Source organism: Genypterus blacodes, unplaced genomic scaffold (genome assembly GCF_046128005.1).
Source record: "Genypterus blacodes isolate CSIRO-AG114 ecotype Tasmania unplaced genomic scaffold, CSIRO-AGI_Gbla_v1 ptg000053l_1, whole genome shotgun sequence".
In the NCBI taxonomy this organism is placed as follows: Eukaryota; Metazoa; Chordata; class Actinopteri; order Ophidiiformes; family Ophidiidae; genus Genypterus; species Genypterus blacodes.
This window is the reverse complement of record NW_027466865.1, coordinates 5,496,976-5,513,464: the sequence shown is the minus strand read 5'-3', so window position 1 is coordinate 5,513,464 and position 16,489 is coordinate 5,496,976. Positions and strand designations below refer to the sequence as shown.

At 43.0% G+C, this 16,489-nt stretch overlaps 3 protein-coding genes across 5 annotated transcripts; 2 read left to right on the top strand and 1 right to left on the bottom strand.

Annotated features, from left to right (window-relative positions):
* Positions 1 to 206: 206 nt before the first annotated feature.
* On the bottom strand, positions 207 to 2,421 carry cfap73 (cilia and flagella associated protein 73). Its single transcript, XM_076151051.1, has 7 exons — positions 2,283 to 2,421; positions 2,004 to 2,109; positions 1,777 to 1,872; positions 1,375 to 1,566; positions 919 to 1,146; positions 663 to 818; positions 207 to 563 (listed from the first exon to the last, which is right to left on the bottom strand). The coding sequence occupies exons 1-7, from the start codon at positions 2,333 to 2,335 to the stop codon at positions 444 to 446; spliced, it is 951 nt and encodes a 316-aa protein (XP_076007166.1). The 5' UTR covers positions 2,336 to 2,421; the 3' UTR covers positions 207 to 443.
* A 657-nt stretch (positions 2,422 to 3,078) lies between these two features.
* LOC143001320 (transmembrane protein 248) lies at positions 3,079 to 6,003 on the top strand. Its single transcript, XM_076150856.1, has 7 exons — positions 3,079 to 3,232; positions 3,518 to 3,700; positions 4,269 to 4,539; positions 4,639 to 4,738; positions 4,882 to 5,023; positions 5,110 to 5,256; positions 5,451 to 6,003. The coding sequence occupies exons 2-7, from the start codon at positions 3,542 to 3,544 to the stop codon at positions 5,511 to 5,513; spliced, it is 882 nt and encodes a 293-aa protein (XP_076006971.1). The 5' UTR covers positions 3,079 to 3,232; positions 3,518 to 3,541; the 3' UTR covers positions 5,514 to 6,003.
* Positions 6,004 to 6,877: 874 nt separating this feature from the next.
* morc2 (MORC family CW-type zinc finger 2) lies at positions 6,878 to 16,481 on the top strand. 3 transcript variants are annotated; one of them, XM_076150848.1, is made up of 28 exons: positions 6,878 to 7,013; positions 7,563 to 7,709; positions 8,309 to 8,362; positions 8,468 to 8,502; positions 8,591 to 8,659; positions 8,798 to 8,888; positions 8,995 to 9,103; positions 9,240 to 9,399; positions 9,482 to 9,593; positions 9,738 to 9,863; positions 9,962 to 10,041; positions 10,128 to 10,210; positions 10,318 to 10,403; positions 10,525 to 10,665; positions 10,767 to 10,921; positions 11,212 to 11,340; positions 11,454 to 11,559; positions 12,357 to 12,489; positions 12,573 to 12,656; positions 12,792 to 13,028; positions 13,208 to 13,447; positions 13,875 to 13,997; positions 14,462 to 14,519; positions 14,612 to 14,750; positions 14,851 to 15,018; positions 15,187 to 15,280; positions 15,432 to 15,620; positions 15,790 to 16,481. In XM_076150848.1, the coding sequence occupies exons 2-28, from the start codon at positions 7,642 to 7,644 to the stop codon at positions 15,856 to 15,858; spliced, it is 3,138 nt and encodes a 1,045-aa protein (XP_076006963.1). In that variant the 5' UTR covers positions 6,878 to 7,013; positions 7,563 to 7,641; the 3' UTR covers positions 15,859 to 16,481. The 3 variants fall into 3 exon arrangements, with proteins under 3 accessions (XP_076006963.1, XP_076006962.1, XP_076006964.1); XM_076150847.1 differs by having other exon boundaries at positions 7,530 to 7,709; XM_076150849.1 differs by lacking the exon at positions 13,875 to 13,997 and having other exon boundaries at positions 7,530 to 7,709.
* The last annotated feature ends 8 nt before the right edge of the window (positions 16,482 to 16,489 follow it).

Genomic DNA, 16,489 nt, shown 5'->3' with positions numbered 1-16,489 from the left:
TCATCAATGACTCCACTGAACCCAAACTTGGTGGACAGGCACAAAATCAACGTGATAAAATTAATTTCACATGAATTGTCCAGTTTTATCATTTGCATATTTTTGTTGTCATTTCTGTGTTTTAATTTTTAATAATAGGGAATCGCTACTCCATTCTGTAATTTGGCCATTTAGTTTTAAGTGACACAATTTAAAAAAAACATTACACTTAATAGAAAACAGAATACACTGAACAGACATCACATGCTGCAACATGGCTGCATAATAAAGGAAAGAAGGTCAATACAGGACAAGTGGATCTTCCCCGTTTCTTTTTTTTAACCACAGCAACATTTTTAGGGTATCCTTGGGAAGAAACTTCCCTTTAGAATGCCAATATTGTCTGTGTAGTCTGGCTACTGTGTTCTGTTGTGTAGTCTCTTATACTGAAGGGTTTTTGTTTTTCATTGCCTCTGTAATGGTCTTCTTTTCTTCGTCTTCATCCATGCCTTCTCTTCATCTACAAGGAAGGTAGTTTGACATTGTTCCACTATGTCTCGATGATCCTGGATGAAAACCTTCATCTGAAAAGAACACACACAGAAACACACAAGCTGTTGGTTATTTCTCGTTGTTGGGCTCTTGATATTCTCCCTTCTTCGGTGCTCTGCCAGGGTACCCACCTTCTCCAACTGTGTTACTGTGTCATTTAGAGCCACACCTTTCTCTCCCACTTTCCCACCTATCCGCTCATACATGCTTAGAATCGCCATCTTCATGTTGTGCTGTTCAAGTGTCTTCTTTAATGCAGTCGTCTCTATTTCGCCCCACCTCCTTTCCTGTATGAAGTATAAGAGTCAACTGAATTTCACACAAATCCATAAGCAACATTAGATGTGACCCAATTTCTGATCCTGGGCTTTGATTCTGGTCTAGTACCCATGTCTGTGCATCGCAGAATGCTTGGTCTAGCTCAGTCTCCAGCTTGGACACCTGCGTGGTCTTTCCCAGCTGAAACATTCTGTGCTGCTGTAGGACTTTCTGCAGTTCTCCTCTCTGCTGATCGGCCTCCTCCCGCAACTCATTACACCTCTGATGGAGCTTATCTCTGGTGATAAGAAGACTCTCAAGTCGACTCAGGAGCTCCTGCCCATCCTTAAATGGTTTCTTATGCACAAACACACACACAGTTCAACCCATACCAATTGAAAGACCTTTGGACAAAGTCTTGATTCAAAAGTTCAGTTTCATCTACATTCTACAACAATAACATATTTTAAGTGTGTATCACATATTTTGTATTCAAATGATTTATATGTAAAGTATCTCACCTACATTAATCAATATTTCATTTACAGATCACATCTCATGTTCATATGTGAGGCCTTGCTGTACCTCGGTCATTTTCAGTGCACATTCGGTGACGTCTGAAGCCTTTTTGGAGCAGCGAACAGAGACCTTTATTTTCTGGTGTCTCTCATTCAGCCCTGCCAACACTCTCTTCATTCGCTCTATTTCTGCATCCTTAAGAACCACCTCTTGCCAGTCTGCCTCTGCTTTCTTCACAGTTCGAGCAACTTCTTTTTCCTACATCAAGGAAGAGAGAGTGACATGTATCTAGAGCTGCCAGTGGACAGAAGTGAAGGAGCTCTTTGTAGATGACCCCTAACTGACATAAACACCCCCTGTATTGTTATGTAATGCATGTTTCACCCAGGATGTATAGTTTAAACCTCTCTGGCTGTACAAAGAAACTTTGTAAATCCCTTTTATTCCACAGGTACCAGCCTCATCTACCTTGGCAGGCATCTCTGCACCGTACAGAGCGTTTCTTCTCTCCCTCTCCTCCTCCAGCTCTTCTCTGCGCTGCTGCAAATCCTTCAGTATCTGCTCCTGCGTGAGCACAGAGACACAAAACATGGCTGGGAAAAATAATGTCTAATCACTACGTATAGATGAGCTGGAGGGTAATGAGCAGTGTGCGGAGAGACTGAAGTTGTCAGTTGTTTGCTCGGGTTTCGTACCTCCTTCTTCGCCTCGAGTTGAGCGTCAGTCTCCGCGTGTTCCTGCCGTAACTTCAGCATTTCCTCGGCTATTGATTTCAAACATCTTTCAGTCACAGCAAACTCACTGTTCGAATAAAAGCAATACACACATATGTAATATCATACTTTGTAATCATTTGCAATAATACTATAGACTGAACGCTCGTATTATTCAGCTGAAATCACACACACACACACACACACACACACACGCACACACACACGCACACACACACACACACACTGTTGAAAACTCACGCCGTAATCTGGAGTAGATCACGGATCCAGTTGTGATCTCCATCTGAGGCCATAGTGTTGTGGTGTTAGATGGACTTTACACGATGTTAAGCGAAAGTGTTAGCGTCACCCGTCCTCCAGTTGTTTGTTTCCCACTTAGTTTGGGTATTTCCTTCAACGCTGCCTGTCGGTTTCCATGGTAACGAACCTTGTGAGTCGCGAGCACTCGCGAGGAAAGAAGTTAAGTTTACATTACATTCATATTATATGATGAACCGGTGCTTTGGATATTTTTAAACACCGTATTGAAGTCGATTAAGAGCAGCTTACGCTTGAGAAATGCTGGAAATCGTATTTTTCATTCAGATTTTTCAATCGACTAAAGTCAATCGATATTGCATGGAAAGAAATGAGCGAGGTTGAATGGAAAACAAGTTTGCATTTTGCATTGCACACAGACGTATGATGTTGGTACGGTTCTGGTCGTTAACAAGATCACATCCTAGTGTAACTTTTATTGTTACTGTTCAAAACCAATATTTATTCAATGAATGTGTCTGCAGGTTCAACTTCAGGACTTTTTTTCTCAGATTTCTGAAACGTTTGATAAAATAAAGCCATTGTATGTATGTGGGTTTACATCACGGACATTAAATTACTCTTTTTTGATCCTGGGATTCAAAACAATTGATGATAGGCTTTCCCCCCTAAACGTCACATAAAAATCATCCAATGAGGAAGCGACGAGCGGCTCCGTGTCCGCCAATCAGAGTAGAAACAGGAAGCAGCGCGGTGATTGGTTGTCGCGCCACTCGCTACTCACTGACGGATTGTGTCGTGTTATCGTTAATGCGACGTCACCTGAACATTAATCGCGTCCAATGTTAGACGCCAGGTCTCACGTGCATCATTGTATTTCGCCAAATCGAGTCACGTGATCTTTGAGGACTTTTTGCAACTTCTTCTTCGAGGTATGTAGTTGTTTTTTAGATTAGTTACGCGTCTCCTGTTGAGTTTTCTTATTAAAACAGATGCTTGGCGTCATGTTGCTGCATTGTTATAACATCATACCAGAAACATTCAATTGCCCTCACTGTCCCCGTTTTGCTATTGATCCTATTCTTACCTACTATTAGGTAACAGGGTTCACCATTTGACAACAGACCATTGTTCATTGAAATGATCCACTCTAGTCATTTTTAAATACATTTATTTATTTCCTAAATGATTTTGACTGTTTTGTTGTCTCTTTGCAGCCTACTTGTATATGGAGTCTGATAATGGGTTTCTGGCAGCCTGTGACTAACCTGAGAGACTATGTATCTCAGAATCCTCCAGGGACAACCTTTTTCCTGTGTTTGCTGACACTGGCAGTCTCCTTTATTTGCCTGAGCTCTTACAGCTACACACACACCCTGCCTAACCCTGACATAGCAAAGGTAAGAGCTTATTGCTGTGGATTTTGCCCTCAATCATGGATGAGTAAGGTCCCATGTTAACTAATAGTCTACCATGCAATCTTTTCCTCCAATGATAAGTACAAAAGAATCCTCATGTTTTACAGGCTGTGACTGTGTCCCAATTATCTTATTCCATCTCTGCTCACTCCTCTCCTGATCTAGAACATGAACCACACTTTTAATGGAAATGTGTTTGCAATTGGAGCTGTTTTATATAGTTCTAAAACTATAAGAATAACAGTTTTATCACATCCTTCTAGTGTCTAGAATCCATGGATATGTTTAATGAAATACTGCACTAATCACCCCACTCATGACGACTACATGCACTTATAAACTCATAACATTGAATTCATTTGCTTCCGATGATGCTTGAGTGGGAAGGATGTCTCATTTGATCATATTTTCTCGTCATTGCCCCTATCCATGTATCTTTACCTCCCTCCTCACGTATTTGTGGCTTAAGTAGGTGGTAAGACAAAGAAAAGACACTGTGTGTCCTGATATCGCTCTGATAAACAAACCATGCACATTGTTCCCATTTTAGGACTGGAACCAGCTGTTGTCCTCCTTATCCCGCTTTCATCTGTGCCAAAAAGCCAATATGAGCACAGATGAGCTGCTCTCTCCTGTCCCTGCTGCTCTGATGGAGGAGGAAATGGATACAGGGTCTTCGCTCCACTCTACAAAGAGTCTTCTTCTTGACAGCCATTTGCTCCTCAAGGTTCCACTGACTGTGACAACTAGCTCAAGTAGAGACTCTCTGAAAAGCTTTGGTCTTCACACCACCTTGATATCCAGTCAGCTAGGTCTTGGAGGTTGGTATCACATTCAGTTTTTTTCATTTCAATAATTTTGTTTGCAATTAAGCATAAAATCATTCATGCTCACCCACAAGAGATTATTTTCCTCCACAGGCAATGATAGTGTTACTATGACTCTACATTTTCTGACTGGAAACGTTACCTACACATGTCTTACCATAAGTGCTCCAACACACTTGCTGCCGCAGAGTATGTAAGTTCTACGCAAGCAATGTAAAAGTCTGTACACACCAGCCATGCATGTGTTAGGTCCATGAATCAAGACCCAGATTTACTATAATGTGTTATGAATGAGTCAACATGTCTATTTATTTTTTTTGCTGTTGTTGCATGAAGACAACCTCCAGAATGTCCAGCATCTGATGAGAACATTTCACCTGTTCACGTGGAAGTGAGCGAGCAGCAATCTTCAGGGTCACATGCCTGTTACAGTCTACATGCCCAACATGACCCCACGCTGACGGTTATGTTAACACAGGTACAGTCTGCCATAATTCAACAAAGTAGTTGCTCAGATCGTCCCTGTTTTCAGTTAGTCAGTGACTCTCTACCTTGATTCTACAGGAGGAACAGTATGTGGCAGTGCGACATCTGTTGGAAGTCAGTGTGTGTCTGCTTGGAGTTTGTTTAATGCTCTTTGTAACTATAAGTCTGACACCTTCACTAATGCGCCGTCCCCATGATGAAGGACTGACTCTACAAAGTGAAACGGTAAATTCTTACAATACTTTACCACTAACATTTTTTCAGTTTCACGGACTGTGGTCACTTTGGGTTTTAGTTCTGTAATGGAGCAAAAATTGGTTACATACTGTATACTGTAGATATGTCTTATATTATAGAGATTGCAGTACTTGGACTCTTTGATGGTAGAAACTGACCTGATCACTCTGCTTTATTCACAGGAGCCTTTGAATGACCTGAACATGTTTCATCCACTACATCCTGAAGAAATCAGTGGTTGGTGAAGGAGTGGAGAGAGACTAATTGATACACACTAAACAATTCATAAGGGAAATAAGCTAAGTATGTAAAATGTTTACAAGTGAAGGTATTTCGAGTGATATTGTCTACATTACCAGCCTTAAACGTGCTAATCTTATTTACTGGTGTTCAGTAATATGACTGTAGAGTTTTAACTCACTATTAATCAACACTAAAGTACTCATATAACAAAGGTCTGTGATGTCCAGTGCATTCCAGGAATTATTTGTCTTCAGCAAGGGATTGTATGTTGGTCCGAAAGCAATAAAGTGTTTATTATTAAGTAAAACAGATACAGCCCTTTCAGAAGGGTGACTCATTGATACACTGATACATTGAAGTGCAATACATTTGCAAGTGATACACCATGTATTGTGTGTATGTGTGTGTATTTCGCTGATATTTGTTGTTAAAGACACTAAGGTGTTTTTTTTGGTTTGTTTGAATGCAATATCATAAAATTCCTACTTATTACCTAGTGTAGTGTTTTAGTTTAACCTATGTGGCTGTGCAATGTGACTGATAATGTAGCCTACAGTATGCACGCACGCGCACGCGCACATACACACACACACACACACACACACACACACACACACACACACTCACATATGCAAATTACACTGGGTTTAATCAAATCTTCTCCATTCATAGTTATGCTGATGGCGCAAATGATATGAAAATACATATTTTTCAGTTAAATAACTTGTTATTGTTATTGCATTTACTATTTAGTTCTCATTGGTGTTAGTGATGGTTTATTTGTAACCCCAGGAAAATAAACTTGGCTGTGTCCATTTAAAGCAGCACTAAAGAGCAGAAATGGAACAGGGAGATTTATTTCAGCTTTGATATTGTATTTTAAAACGTTCTTGTACCAGCATGAAGTCTTGTTATAGTATAAAGTGCCACGTGTAAACACAAGTACTAGAAGTGTTTTGTTGTTTCCAACATGATGAGAAAAAGTTGCCTTCAAACTAGACTAATACACCTGACACATCGAAAATTACTATAAAACACCAGAAACAACTGCTTGTAAGAAAAAAATGCAGTTTAACAGTGGAAAAAAAACATGAATCGTTTGTTAATGTGCATTACAAACGCCTGATATGCCCAATATGTTGCAGTATAAGACTCCCTAGCATACAGCACAGTATTCTGTATGTATTTCCAGTATGTATGGATGTGAGGCTTAAGCAGCGGCAGGACCGGCGGGTGCCAGACTTCTCCTCCAATCAGCGTTAAGCATCTTCACACGGCGCCCTCCTATTGGCTGCCGATGGCACGAAGAGGCGGGCTTTGTTCGGGATGAGGGGGAGGTACCGACAGCGCTCACTGGTTTCCTCGAGGCCTCTGGGTATCTGCTGGGCTCATACAAGGAAATGTAACGTTATTAAGTGTCTGTACCCAGACGGATGGATTATTACGCTGCCTCGACGCCTCTGTAAGGCCTCCGTCTCATGAAAACGCTTTGCAAAGTTAACGTAAGTTGCCTGACATAGCTTACGTGACGTTGTTGCCCAGTCGGTAGCTAGCTAGTTGTCGATACCTTGCACCACAAGCACTTCGCACAAGGTGCTAACATCGGCTAGCTCAGTTGCTAAAATAGCCTGACGCTGAAGTGTTGATAACATGCAGTCTATGCGACTATGTTGATTTTTGTATCCGATACTCTCTAGGGAAGCAGCGATGTGGCTTCTCTCCACATTAGCACACCAACTCTGACAACAACCCTCCTTATGCAAACACATGTTTATAGCATTGGGTCGCACGGTACCAAACACGGGGTTGTTCTGGGAGGAAAACAGTTGATACCTTCCTAAGCGGGCCTCCCACGTGGAATCCTCACCTGTGGGCTGGGCTGCACTTATGCAGATGTCTCCCCTTCTTCCTTAGGGATCCCATCATTACAACTGAGCCGAGGGAGTCTCTTAAAGCCATATGTAGGGACTCATACAACACCTATAGACATAGGTTTGTTTACCTCTCTGTGTTTTCAGATAATTGAAGGAAGGATTTTGGGTGTTTTTAAGGATGAAAGCTCTTGAGTAAAGATCTGTGGGAAGAAGAGGACAACACAGGAGACCAAGAAGAGAAAGGAAGATTGTGGCCATGGCCTATTCAAGCTACAACAGCCTCAACAGAGCTCAACTCACCTTTGAGTACCTGCACACAAACTCGTGAGTACCAATTCATCATGTAAATACACAGCTGATTGATTTCAGTGCTCACACTCACACACACACAAAGCCTGACTGATAATGGGCTAAGATGACATCATCTTGCCGGACGTTTCCTGGAATGCAATGTTCACTAAATTTGTATATTTTTACAATAGAAAATAAGCTTCATAGTTAGTCTTACTGCCATCTAATTAATGTACCATTGTTTAATCTTGAAATATTGTTGATCTTATCTATTGTTGTGACATTGATAAGAATGATAGTTGAGGGTATAAACAGGTTATTTTAGGTTCTATACTCAAATAATTCTGTTTTTACCTAAAAGACCAAACTTAAAAAAGCTTATGTCATAACAATTATTCCAGTTGAACCTGATTGGCCATAAATGTCAAATGTCAGATATAGGATTTGTTTGGTGACACTGTCAATTTGTAATCTTGGTTTTGGTCCAAAGATTCGCTCCCTTGAGTCATTCTAATAGATTCGTCATGATGTTAAAAGATGTGTTGGTGCATGGCCGGTTCCAATCATTAGACTATAATTTCATTTAAAGTAAATTAGTTTCTGCTTGCATTTACTCTGTGATCTGTTTTCAGGACCACCCATGAGTTCTTGTTTGGAGCCTTGGCAGAGCTTGTGGACAATTCCAGGTTTGCATAATCATTTCAGTCAGTGATTGTTCAAATTTGACTTTTTGACCTGTGTTTTATTTTAAAGTACACGCAAGTTTTACAGTTGCTATATTTCTTTCACAGAGATGCCAACGCCACACGAATAGACATATACACAGGTACACATCACCGTCACTCACACAGTACACACTGAAGCAAATACATTAAGGATTCAGTCTCAACATCTTTATCATCCTCTGCTGACAGAGAAACGGGCCGAACTGCGGGGCGGCTACATGCTGTGTTTCCTCGATGATGGGACAGGAATGGACCCGAGTAAGTGCTGTGTAGCATCTAGTCGGTGTTTAGTTCATGACTACAAGTGCGTTGTGTGGGTCGGATCTGTGCTGTTTTCTGTTGATTGTTGTGTTATTGTATATGGAGACGTGATTCTGAACACCTTTCCTCTGTTAGATGAGGCGACTCATGTGATTCAGTTTGGAAAGTCGAGCAAGCGGTCGCCTGAGTCCACTCATATCGGCCAATATGGAAACGGGCTGAAATCGTAAGACGTCTCCAGTGCTTATGACATTTAACAGGTGACACATTTGTTTTTGTTTTGTTTTTTTACAATGTCATGTGTGACGGTGTGTGTGTGTGTGTTCTGACAGGGGCTCCATGCGTATTGGGAAAGACTTCATCTTGTTCACCAAGAAGGACGACACGTTGTCTTGCCTTTTCTTGTCGAGGACGTTCCACGAAGAGGAGGGACTGGATGAGGTCAGTCTGGTTGGATAGAGGGCGTTTCATTGTGTATTGTTAATTTTATGGGACTAAAAAAGTGACCATTGTACGCAGCTCCTCAGATGTTTCTGAAAGGGTGTGCCTAGTTAATTATTCAACCCTCTGTCTTCAGGTAATTGTACCCCTGCCCTCCTGGGATCTGAAGACCAAGGAGCCGCTGACCTCTGACCCAGAGAAGTACGCGATAGAGACGGAGCTCATCTTCAAGTACTCGCCTTTTAAAAACGAGAGGGAGCTGATGGAGCAGTTCAACAAAATAGAAGGCAACAGTGGTTAGTGTGCGCTCGAAAGATTGAATTTCTGCTTTAGTGTTGGTGACTGCGACGCTTACGTATGTGTTTGTGATGTGGACAGGTACCCTTGTGATCATTTATAATCTGAAGCTGATGGACAACAGAGAGCCGGAGCTGGATGTAGAGACGGATCATCAGGACATACTGATGGCAGGGACACTTGTTGAAGGAGTGTGAGTATTTCTATCTCATATCCACCCTGTCAGACCTGTTCACTCTGAAATCATTCACCCATACTGACAGGGTTTGTTCATGTTATACCTATTTTCAATCAAGCATATCAGAAATTACATCAATGATGATCACATTTCCCACAGGAAACCAGAGCGGAGGTCATTCCGAGCGTATGCAGCTGTTTTATACATTGACCCACGCATGAGGATCTTTATTCAGGGACACAAAGTCAGAACCAAGAGGCTGTCCTGCTGTCTTTATAAACCCAGGTATAAATGTGAACATAAATGCTCAAAGACCAGCTGCACTAAGTCTGCGACTGCCCCATATCAAAGTCCAGAATTGAACGGGCATTCTTGTTTTCTAGGGTTTATAAGTACTCATCAACTCGTTTCAAAACTCGCGCAGAGCAGGAGGTGAAGAAAGCGGATCACCTCGCTAAACTCGGTGAGTCAGGTGCATTGATTTATTCATGTCCTCTCTCTGAGCGTTTCCTCATCTGACCTGAGGACTTTCTGTGCGCTTCACTTCAGCGGAGGAGAAGGCCCGAGAGGCGGAGAGTAAACGCTTGGCTTTGGAGACCCGTTTAGGAGATGACCTGTCAAAAGAATCACGGGTAATCCTTTGAGAATAATGATGGAAAGTTGTGAAGCACTAACCCACCAGCATGTCTCTCCTCAATCAGCACACTTGTGACAATGACTCTGCTGTCTCTTCCTCCAGGCGATCCTGAGAAAAGCTCAGGATTCAGCCATGATGCTGCGACGGGATGCCGACATGAAGAAGAGGATCTTAGAAGCCAAACAAAAGTAATGTTGACAGAATTGTTCAAAAATATAAGTATATGTTTATATGTGCATAGTTGCCAGTAAAGGTGCTTGTATTGTGTGCTTTGTGTATTTCAATCCCATTTTCTTTGTTTTTTTTCAGAGCTTTAAAGGAGCCCAAGGAGCTCAATTTTATATTTGGGGTAAACATTGAACAGAGGGACCTGGATGGGATGTTTGTGTACAACTGCTCTCGTCTCATCAAAATGTATGAGAAGACGGGGCCTCAGCTGGAGGGAGGCACGTGAGTAACATGGACACGGGGCGTCAGATGCAGTAATGCACAACCGTTGGCTGAATCCCCCCAAAAATCTGTATGGGTTTTTTTTGATTGACGTGTTTTAGGGCCTGTGGAGGTGTTGTAGGAGTAGTGGACGTCCCATACTTGGTCCTAGAGCCCACTCACAACAAACAAGACTTTGCAGACGCGAAGGAGTACCGACATTTATTGAAATCCATGGGCGAGCATCTAGCTCAGTACTGGAAGGACACCAACGTTGGTGAGCGAATGAAACATCGTCAAGCTTATCTTGGACCCCAAATAAGTAATACAGTCAAAGGTGTAAAGACGGAGTGCAATCTTTGGAACTCTCAAATAATAACTTGCTTCTATATAACATGTGGAAAGTGGGGGCAGGGTTTGATTCAGACGATGATAGAAAGTGAAATGCATAGTCGAGGTTGCAGTAATGAAGAGGTGTGTGCATCCTGGGTTGAAGACTCACAGTTGAGGTATTTGCGTGAATAAACGTGTCGCCCCATGAAATGTGTGTATGTGTGTTTAATGCAGCTCAGAAGGGCATTGTGAAGTTCTGGGATGAGTTTGGCTACCTGTCTGCCGGCTGGTCTGCCCCGCCGTCATCAGAGCTGAGATACAAGAGACGCCGTGCCATGGAGATACCACTCACTATTCAGTGTGGTAAGATTCTCTCTCTCACTCACTCACTCACTCACTCACTCACACACACAGTGGTAGACATACTTATTGTGAGACACTTGCATTGATTCCGTTTGTGCTCTCTGTGTCTTTAGATAAGTGTTTAAAGTGGAGAACGCTGCCTTTCCAGATGGATGCAGTGGACAAACGTTACCCAGACAGCTGGGTGTGCCTAATGAACCCAGACGGCACCCAGGACAGGTATAGCACAACTTTGATTTGTATGTCGTGTTACACTCCTGATTTTTTATATAGTATTTATAAGGACCGCAAACAGCTAATCAACAAAATCAATAAAAAAATATCAATCAATTAGTTGGTCGGTTTTGCTGAGCATGCATTTGATTGAAAAACTGATTCACATCAAGGAACTGTGAAAGTCATGTTCATCTGTCGGTAAGCTGCTGAAACAGGTTTACTCTGTCATAGAGCTTTGTTGTTGATATTGATCCATGAGAGAAACCACTCTCGCTGTTTGTTACAGCTATTTAAATAATCACACATTTGCTTGTTTATTCGCTGATAAACTCCAACACACATTTTGGCAACTTCTCTTTCCTGCTAATACGGTTTATCGTACAGAAACACTGAAACACTTCACATCAGGTAAAGGAGGAGTTTATTTGTTTTCTGCTACTTTGCTTAAGTTTGTGTGCGTCGGTTTGTTAATAAATCAGCAACTGTCTTTCGTGTGCCTGAAACGCAAGTGTTGCAGCTGGCACTCTTTTCCTAGTCGTGTCTCTACGACCTGAATCACAAAACTATCATAAAATGTGTCGGTAAATGTCTAAACATCGCTTGATTGTGATCCCATCCTCATCTGTTTGTTTTCATTTCAAGTGCCACATACTATGTTGGTTTGTTTATTGAAATTCCTAATATTTTATTTATTTCCTAGGCCAGAGTGTGTTGCCATCGCTTTCTTTGTGTCAATTCAATCACACATAAGGGCGTTCCACCATACTGCACATTAACAGGGCCGTGTGCTTTCCCTTCAGGTGTGACGCTCCTGAACAGAAGCAGAATTTGCCCTGCGGCGTTTTAAAGAAAGACAAGGTGACGGCCGAAGAAAAGCAAAGAGAGCTGTCGGAGAAGATCAAACAGCAGCAGGAGAAGCTGGAAACCCTGCAGGTACGTCTTCCATTACTCTCTGTCATTGTGTTCCTGCCTCCGCTCGTCACATCACAGGTCACCAATACAACATCTCCCCGCAGAAAACCAGCACCATCAAATCGGCAGCCGATGTGAAGAAGCTTCCACTGGAGGTCAGCATGAAGCCCACAGACAGTTCCTCTCAGGTAGACAGCTTCCACATGTTGCGCCATGTCTTTTTTCAAATCTGCCCTTAAGGTTTGATCGGTATTAGGCCACCATTGTGAATTCTGTCTGTGCCAGCGTAAAATGAATTTTAAATCCAGATTGTCCCCCCCTAGGCGACCAGGTCTGCATCACGTCCCCGCTCCCCACCTCTCTCGTCTCTCCTCAAAAACGCCCCCAGTGGCCCCACGGCCCGCGCCGCCTCTCAACGCCCCACCCGGACACCCGCCCTTCCACCGGCCAAATCTGAACCGCCCAGGTCCCGAGCTGCCGCTAAGCCCACACAGACGCCCCCCGCCAAGCCTTCACCCCGAGCCAATGCAAGAACACCCCCACCCAGCCGCAGCACACGCGTAAGTGGCCAACTTTGGAGTACTATATATCTGTTTGTACGACATAGTAACAATGTAAGAAATGGAGTGTTTGGAGAGATTAATCATATGGCCTCACATGCAAACGGAAGGAGACGATTGATCCTTTGCCTCATTGGTTATGATAAACTATGTGCTCAACTCTTAATTTCTTAATTTAGACACCAGCCAAAGCATCATCAGCCAAGACAGCAGGTGTGAGCCAACGCAAAAGAATCATAGAGCAACAGGACAGTGAGGAAGAGGAGGAGGAAGAGGAGGAGGAGGAAGAAGAAAAAGAAGAGGATGATAGTGAGGAGGAAGAACCACAGACCAGGAAATCGAAGATGGCTGCAGCATCTGGTAACCGTGGGAAAGTTGTTGAGAAGGCCCCACCTCCCAAACGTGGAAGGTTGGAAGAGGTACATACACACACTCACACTCACTAGATCATCTTTGTGAATGGACCTTAGAGCTCAAACCTCCCTCCGCCTTATACGACCTCTTGACAGTAACCTTGGCTGAATTATTTGCTCTCACTTTTGAATATTAACTTTGATTATGTGTATCAATTCACTGTTTTCATTGTTGCTTCTACAATGCTAGTTCAACAGTGTCAAGGTGCATTAACCCCCTTATTTTAATGACCATACCTATGAGAAACTTCCTTTGCTTCTGACAGCCTTGGGGTGGCTCAGTTCGTTTCCCACAGCACCTGAATGGCCGTCGGAATGAATTAGTTTCAGTGTCGCAAATGAAAACGGAGAGAGATTCCAAAGGGAAGCGGCGTGCGTGGCATGCGTCCACACTGAACCTGCAGTCACGGCCCCTCTGATGTTGACCTTTCAGATTAGCAAACCTCCCCAGCCTGAGAAGAAAGGTAGTGCTGCTGCTGCTACAAGGCAGCCCCCGACCACACCCAACTCTGTTCCCAAAGCCTCCCCCGCACAACAGCACGGAGCCAGGGCCAAGGTAGTCTCACCCGGACGCCCCCGTCCCCTCTGCGCCCTATAGATGAAGTCGCATCTACTCTCACAATGACTAAAGCGTTTTCTTTTGGTTTTTCCACATGACCTCCTCTAACAATCCTATGTTTTTAGAATAGAAGCAAACACGTTCTTCTCTAACGGCTCCCAGCTGCCATGCATGTCTCTCTCGCATCACTGACATCATACTGTGACTTTTACCTCTTGATTCACAACAGTGCCGATCATTTCTGTTAACCTTCCTCTCTTGTATGTTAACACGCACGCAAATATGTGTCCCTACTGTGATTAAAGGCGAGCGTGCGATTCAGCCCTTCACATGCCCGGAAGTGATGGGTGGAAATAAACGATTGTCTTAATATCTAAGTATCGACATCCAAGTCTCAAAGTGTAAACGGCCAGACGTAAACAGAAGCTGGTGTGATGCTAATCATGGCGTTGTGTTCACAGGCATCTGAGAAGGCTCCGGAGCCAGAACCGGAGAACGACACTAAAAATGCTCAGAAAGGTGAGAGAGTAGACGAGGACCTGCATAGGTGAATGCAAGTGCTTGACTTCCATGCAGGATTTCAACAACTATTTTATATCTTTCTTCCACAGATAAGGGTCTGCTGGTAGAGGTACGTGTCAATAAGGAGTGGTACACAGGCAAAGTCGTTGCTGTGGAGCTGAATAAGCAGAGTGTTCGCTGGAAAGTTAAGTTTGACTACGTGCCTAGATCGACCCCGAAGGACCGCTGGTAAGTGTGTGTTTACAGCATCAAGGGCACATATCGCTGTCAAGCAAGATTCTGTACGTGTATCAACTGTGTTTTTTGTGTGCCTGTGTGTTTGGAAAAGGGTCTTTAAGGGAAGTGATGACGTTCGCTTGATGCGGCCGCCATCGCCAATCTCCCAGACCCCTGACACCCAGGAGGAGACGGAGAAGGGTCCTGCACGCATGGAACCGGACACCACCCAACCAGGAACTAGTCGAGAGGTGACTGACAGCTTGGTAACCATGTTGAGGTGAGCATCTATTCAGCTGGCAGATCTCCCAACACCGGTTATTGGTACATACGTATATATGACAAATGATTAATATGACATTGATTTGTTGTTCGCAGTTGTTCACTCTCCTTGAGCCAGTTTGAAGCGTTAAAGGCTAATTTGATTAAAAATGTGCTTTGGTTCCAGGACAATGCTGCGTTACTTTTTCCCTCCTCATTTTCGGATTCCGAAAGATGATGTTAACAGCATGACAGCCGAGGAGTTGGTGGCTTTTCCCTTGGTGAGACACAATTTAATATACTGGCCTTTGCCAGAATTTGCCTAAAATTTGATTAATGAAAATATATTTTTGCATTGAAAGTAAGCAAAAGCCTTTGCCTCCCCAGAGTAATGGGCTTCTTGTTATTTGTGTGACCCTGTCTTCCTTTTAGAAAGAGTATTTCCAGCAGTATGAATCTGGCCTCCAGTCGTTATGTAACTCATACCAGAGCAGAGCCGATGCCAAAGCCAAAGCTGTGGAGGAGAAGAACAACAACACTGAGGTCAAACTGAAGGAGGCAGACGAAAAACTACAGAAACTACGGACGAACATTGTTGCTCTTCTGCAGAAAGTGCAAGAGGTAAAACAGACTAGGAAACGTTTCAGTCTCTGCACAACACAGTGGGGCTGGGTAATAGCTTTCCGCTTTATGTTCATATTGCTCAGCCCTTATATAAATGATCCAATAAACGTATGATCTCCTGTTAACTGGAAACTTTTTTCTTTGTAATTGCTTTTCACGCTTCTAGGACATTGACATAAACACAGATGATGAACTTGATGCGTACATAGAAGACCTTCTCACCAAGGGAGATTAAAGAAGACAAAAGTGAAGGAGAGGAAGGAGATCATGTAAACAGACGGACTGGAGTTTGCAGTCCATTGCCTGAAGGACTCATCCCTCAACCCCTACTTCTGTTGAGGATTTTCAAATTCAGCCGTGAAGAATGGAACTGAATCTCAGTGTAAATCCTTCCACTTGTTAAATCAGATTATCCTAATTTTGTTGTTTCATTTAAGTGTTTTAGTTAGGACCAGTGCTCTCTTTGATTTTGGGCAGGTTCTCTGGTGTTTGTACATTTCTTGGTAACCTTTGGCCTGTGGAATTATTTTTAATCCTTTTTATATAATTGCTTATATATGTTAATCTATGTTTGAGTCACTCCTAGTTGACCACCAATATATGTTTAATACCATTTATGCTCCTTTTACAGTGTCAACTACTGCTGTGACGCAAACCTCAGATTGCTCATGTTGACATTTGTTTCTGGTTTTGGTCTGTTTGTACTGCCACACCGCTTAAGTCTTTCACACACTGATGAAACTCACTGTGGTGGTTGTGTTCTACACTGCAGCGTTCATTTAAACACTAACTTACTACACAAATACATCGGTGTTGTCCGTTACCTTTTTTTCTGTCCTGGTCTGCCTGCACAGCACACCGCGTTC

What these genes read in the sequence shown, in the direction of transcription:
- LOC143001320 (XM_076150856.1), top strand. Translation starts at nt 3,542, where the DNA reads ATGGGTTTCTGGCAGCCTGTGACTAACCTGAGAGACTATGTATCTCAG. An exon ending in CTAACCCTGACATAGCAAAG is followed by an intron (nt 3,701 to 4,268) that starts GTAAGAGCTTAT and finishes TTCCCATTTTAG; the next exon opens with GACTGGAACCAGCTGTTGTC. An exon ending in CAGTCAGCTAGGTCTTGGAG is followed by an intron (nt 4,540 to 4,638) that starts GTTGGTATCACA and finishes TTTCCTCCACAG; the next exon opens with GCAATGATAGTGTTACTATG.
- morc2 (XM_076150848.1), top strand. Translation starts at nt 7,642, where the DNA reads ATGGCCTATTCAAGCTACAACAGCCTCAACAGAGCTCAACTCACCTTT. An exon ending in GAGCTTGTGGACAATTCCAG is followed by an intron (nt 8,363 to 8,467) that starts GTTTGCATAATC and finishes TTTCTTTCACAG; the next exon opens with AGATGCCAACGCCACACGAA. An exon ending in AGCTTGGTAACCATGTTGAG is followed by an intron (nt 15,019 to 15,186) that starts GTGAGCATCTAT and finishes CTTTGGTTCCAG; the next exon opens with GACAATGCTGCGTTACTTTT.
- cfap73 (XM_076151051.1), bottom strand. Translation starts at nt 2,335, where the DNA reads ATGGCCTCAGATGGAGATCACAACTGGATCCGTGATCTACTCCAGATT. An exon ending in AACTCGAGGCGAAGAAGGAG is followed by an intron (nt 1,873 to 2,003) that starts GTACGAAACCCG and finishes GTGCTCACGCAG; the next exon opens with GAGCAGATACTGAAGGATTT. An exon ending in TCTGCGATGCACAGACATGG is followed by an intron (nt 819 to 918) that starts GTACTAGACCAG and finishes TACTTCATACAG; the next exon opens with GAAAGGAGGTGGGGCGAAAT.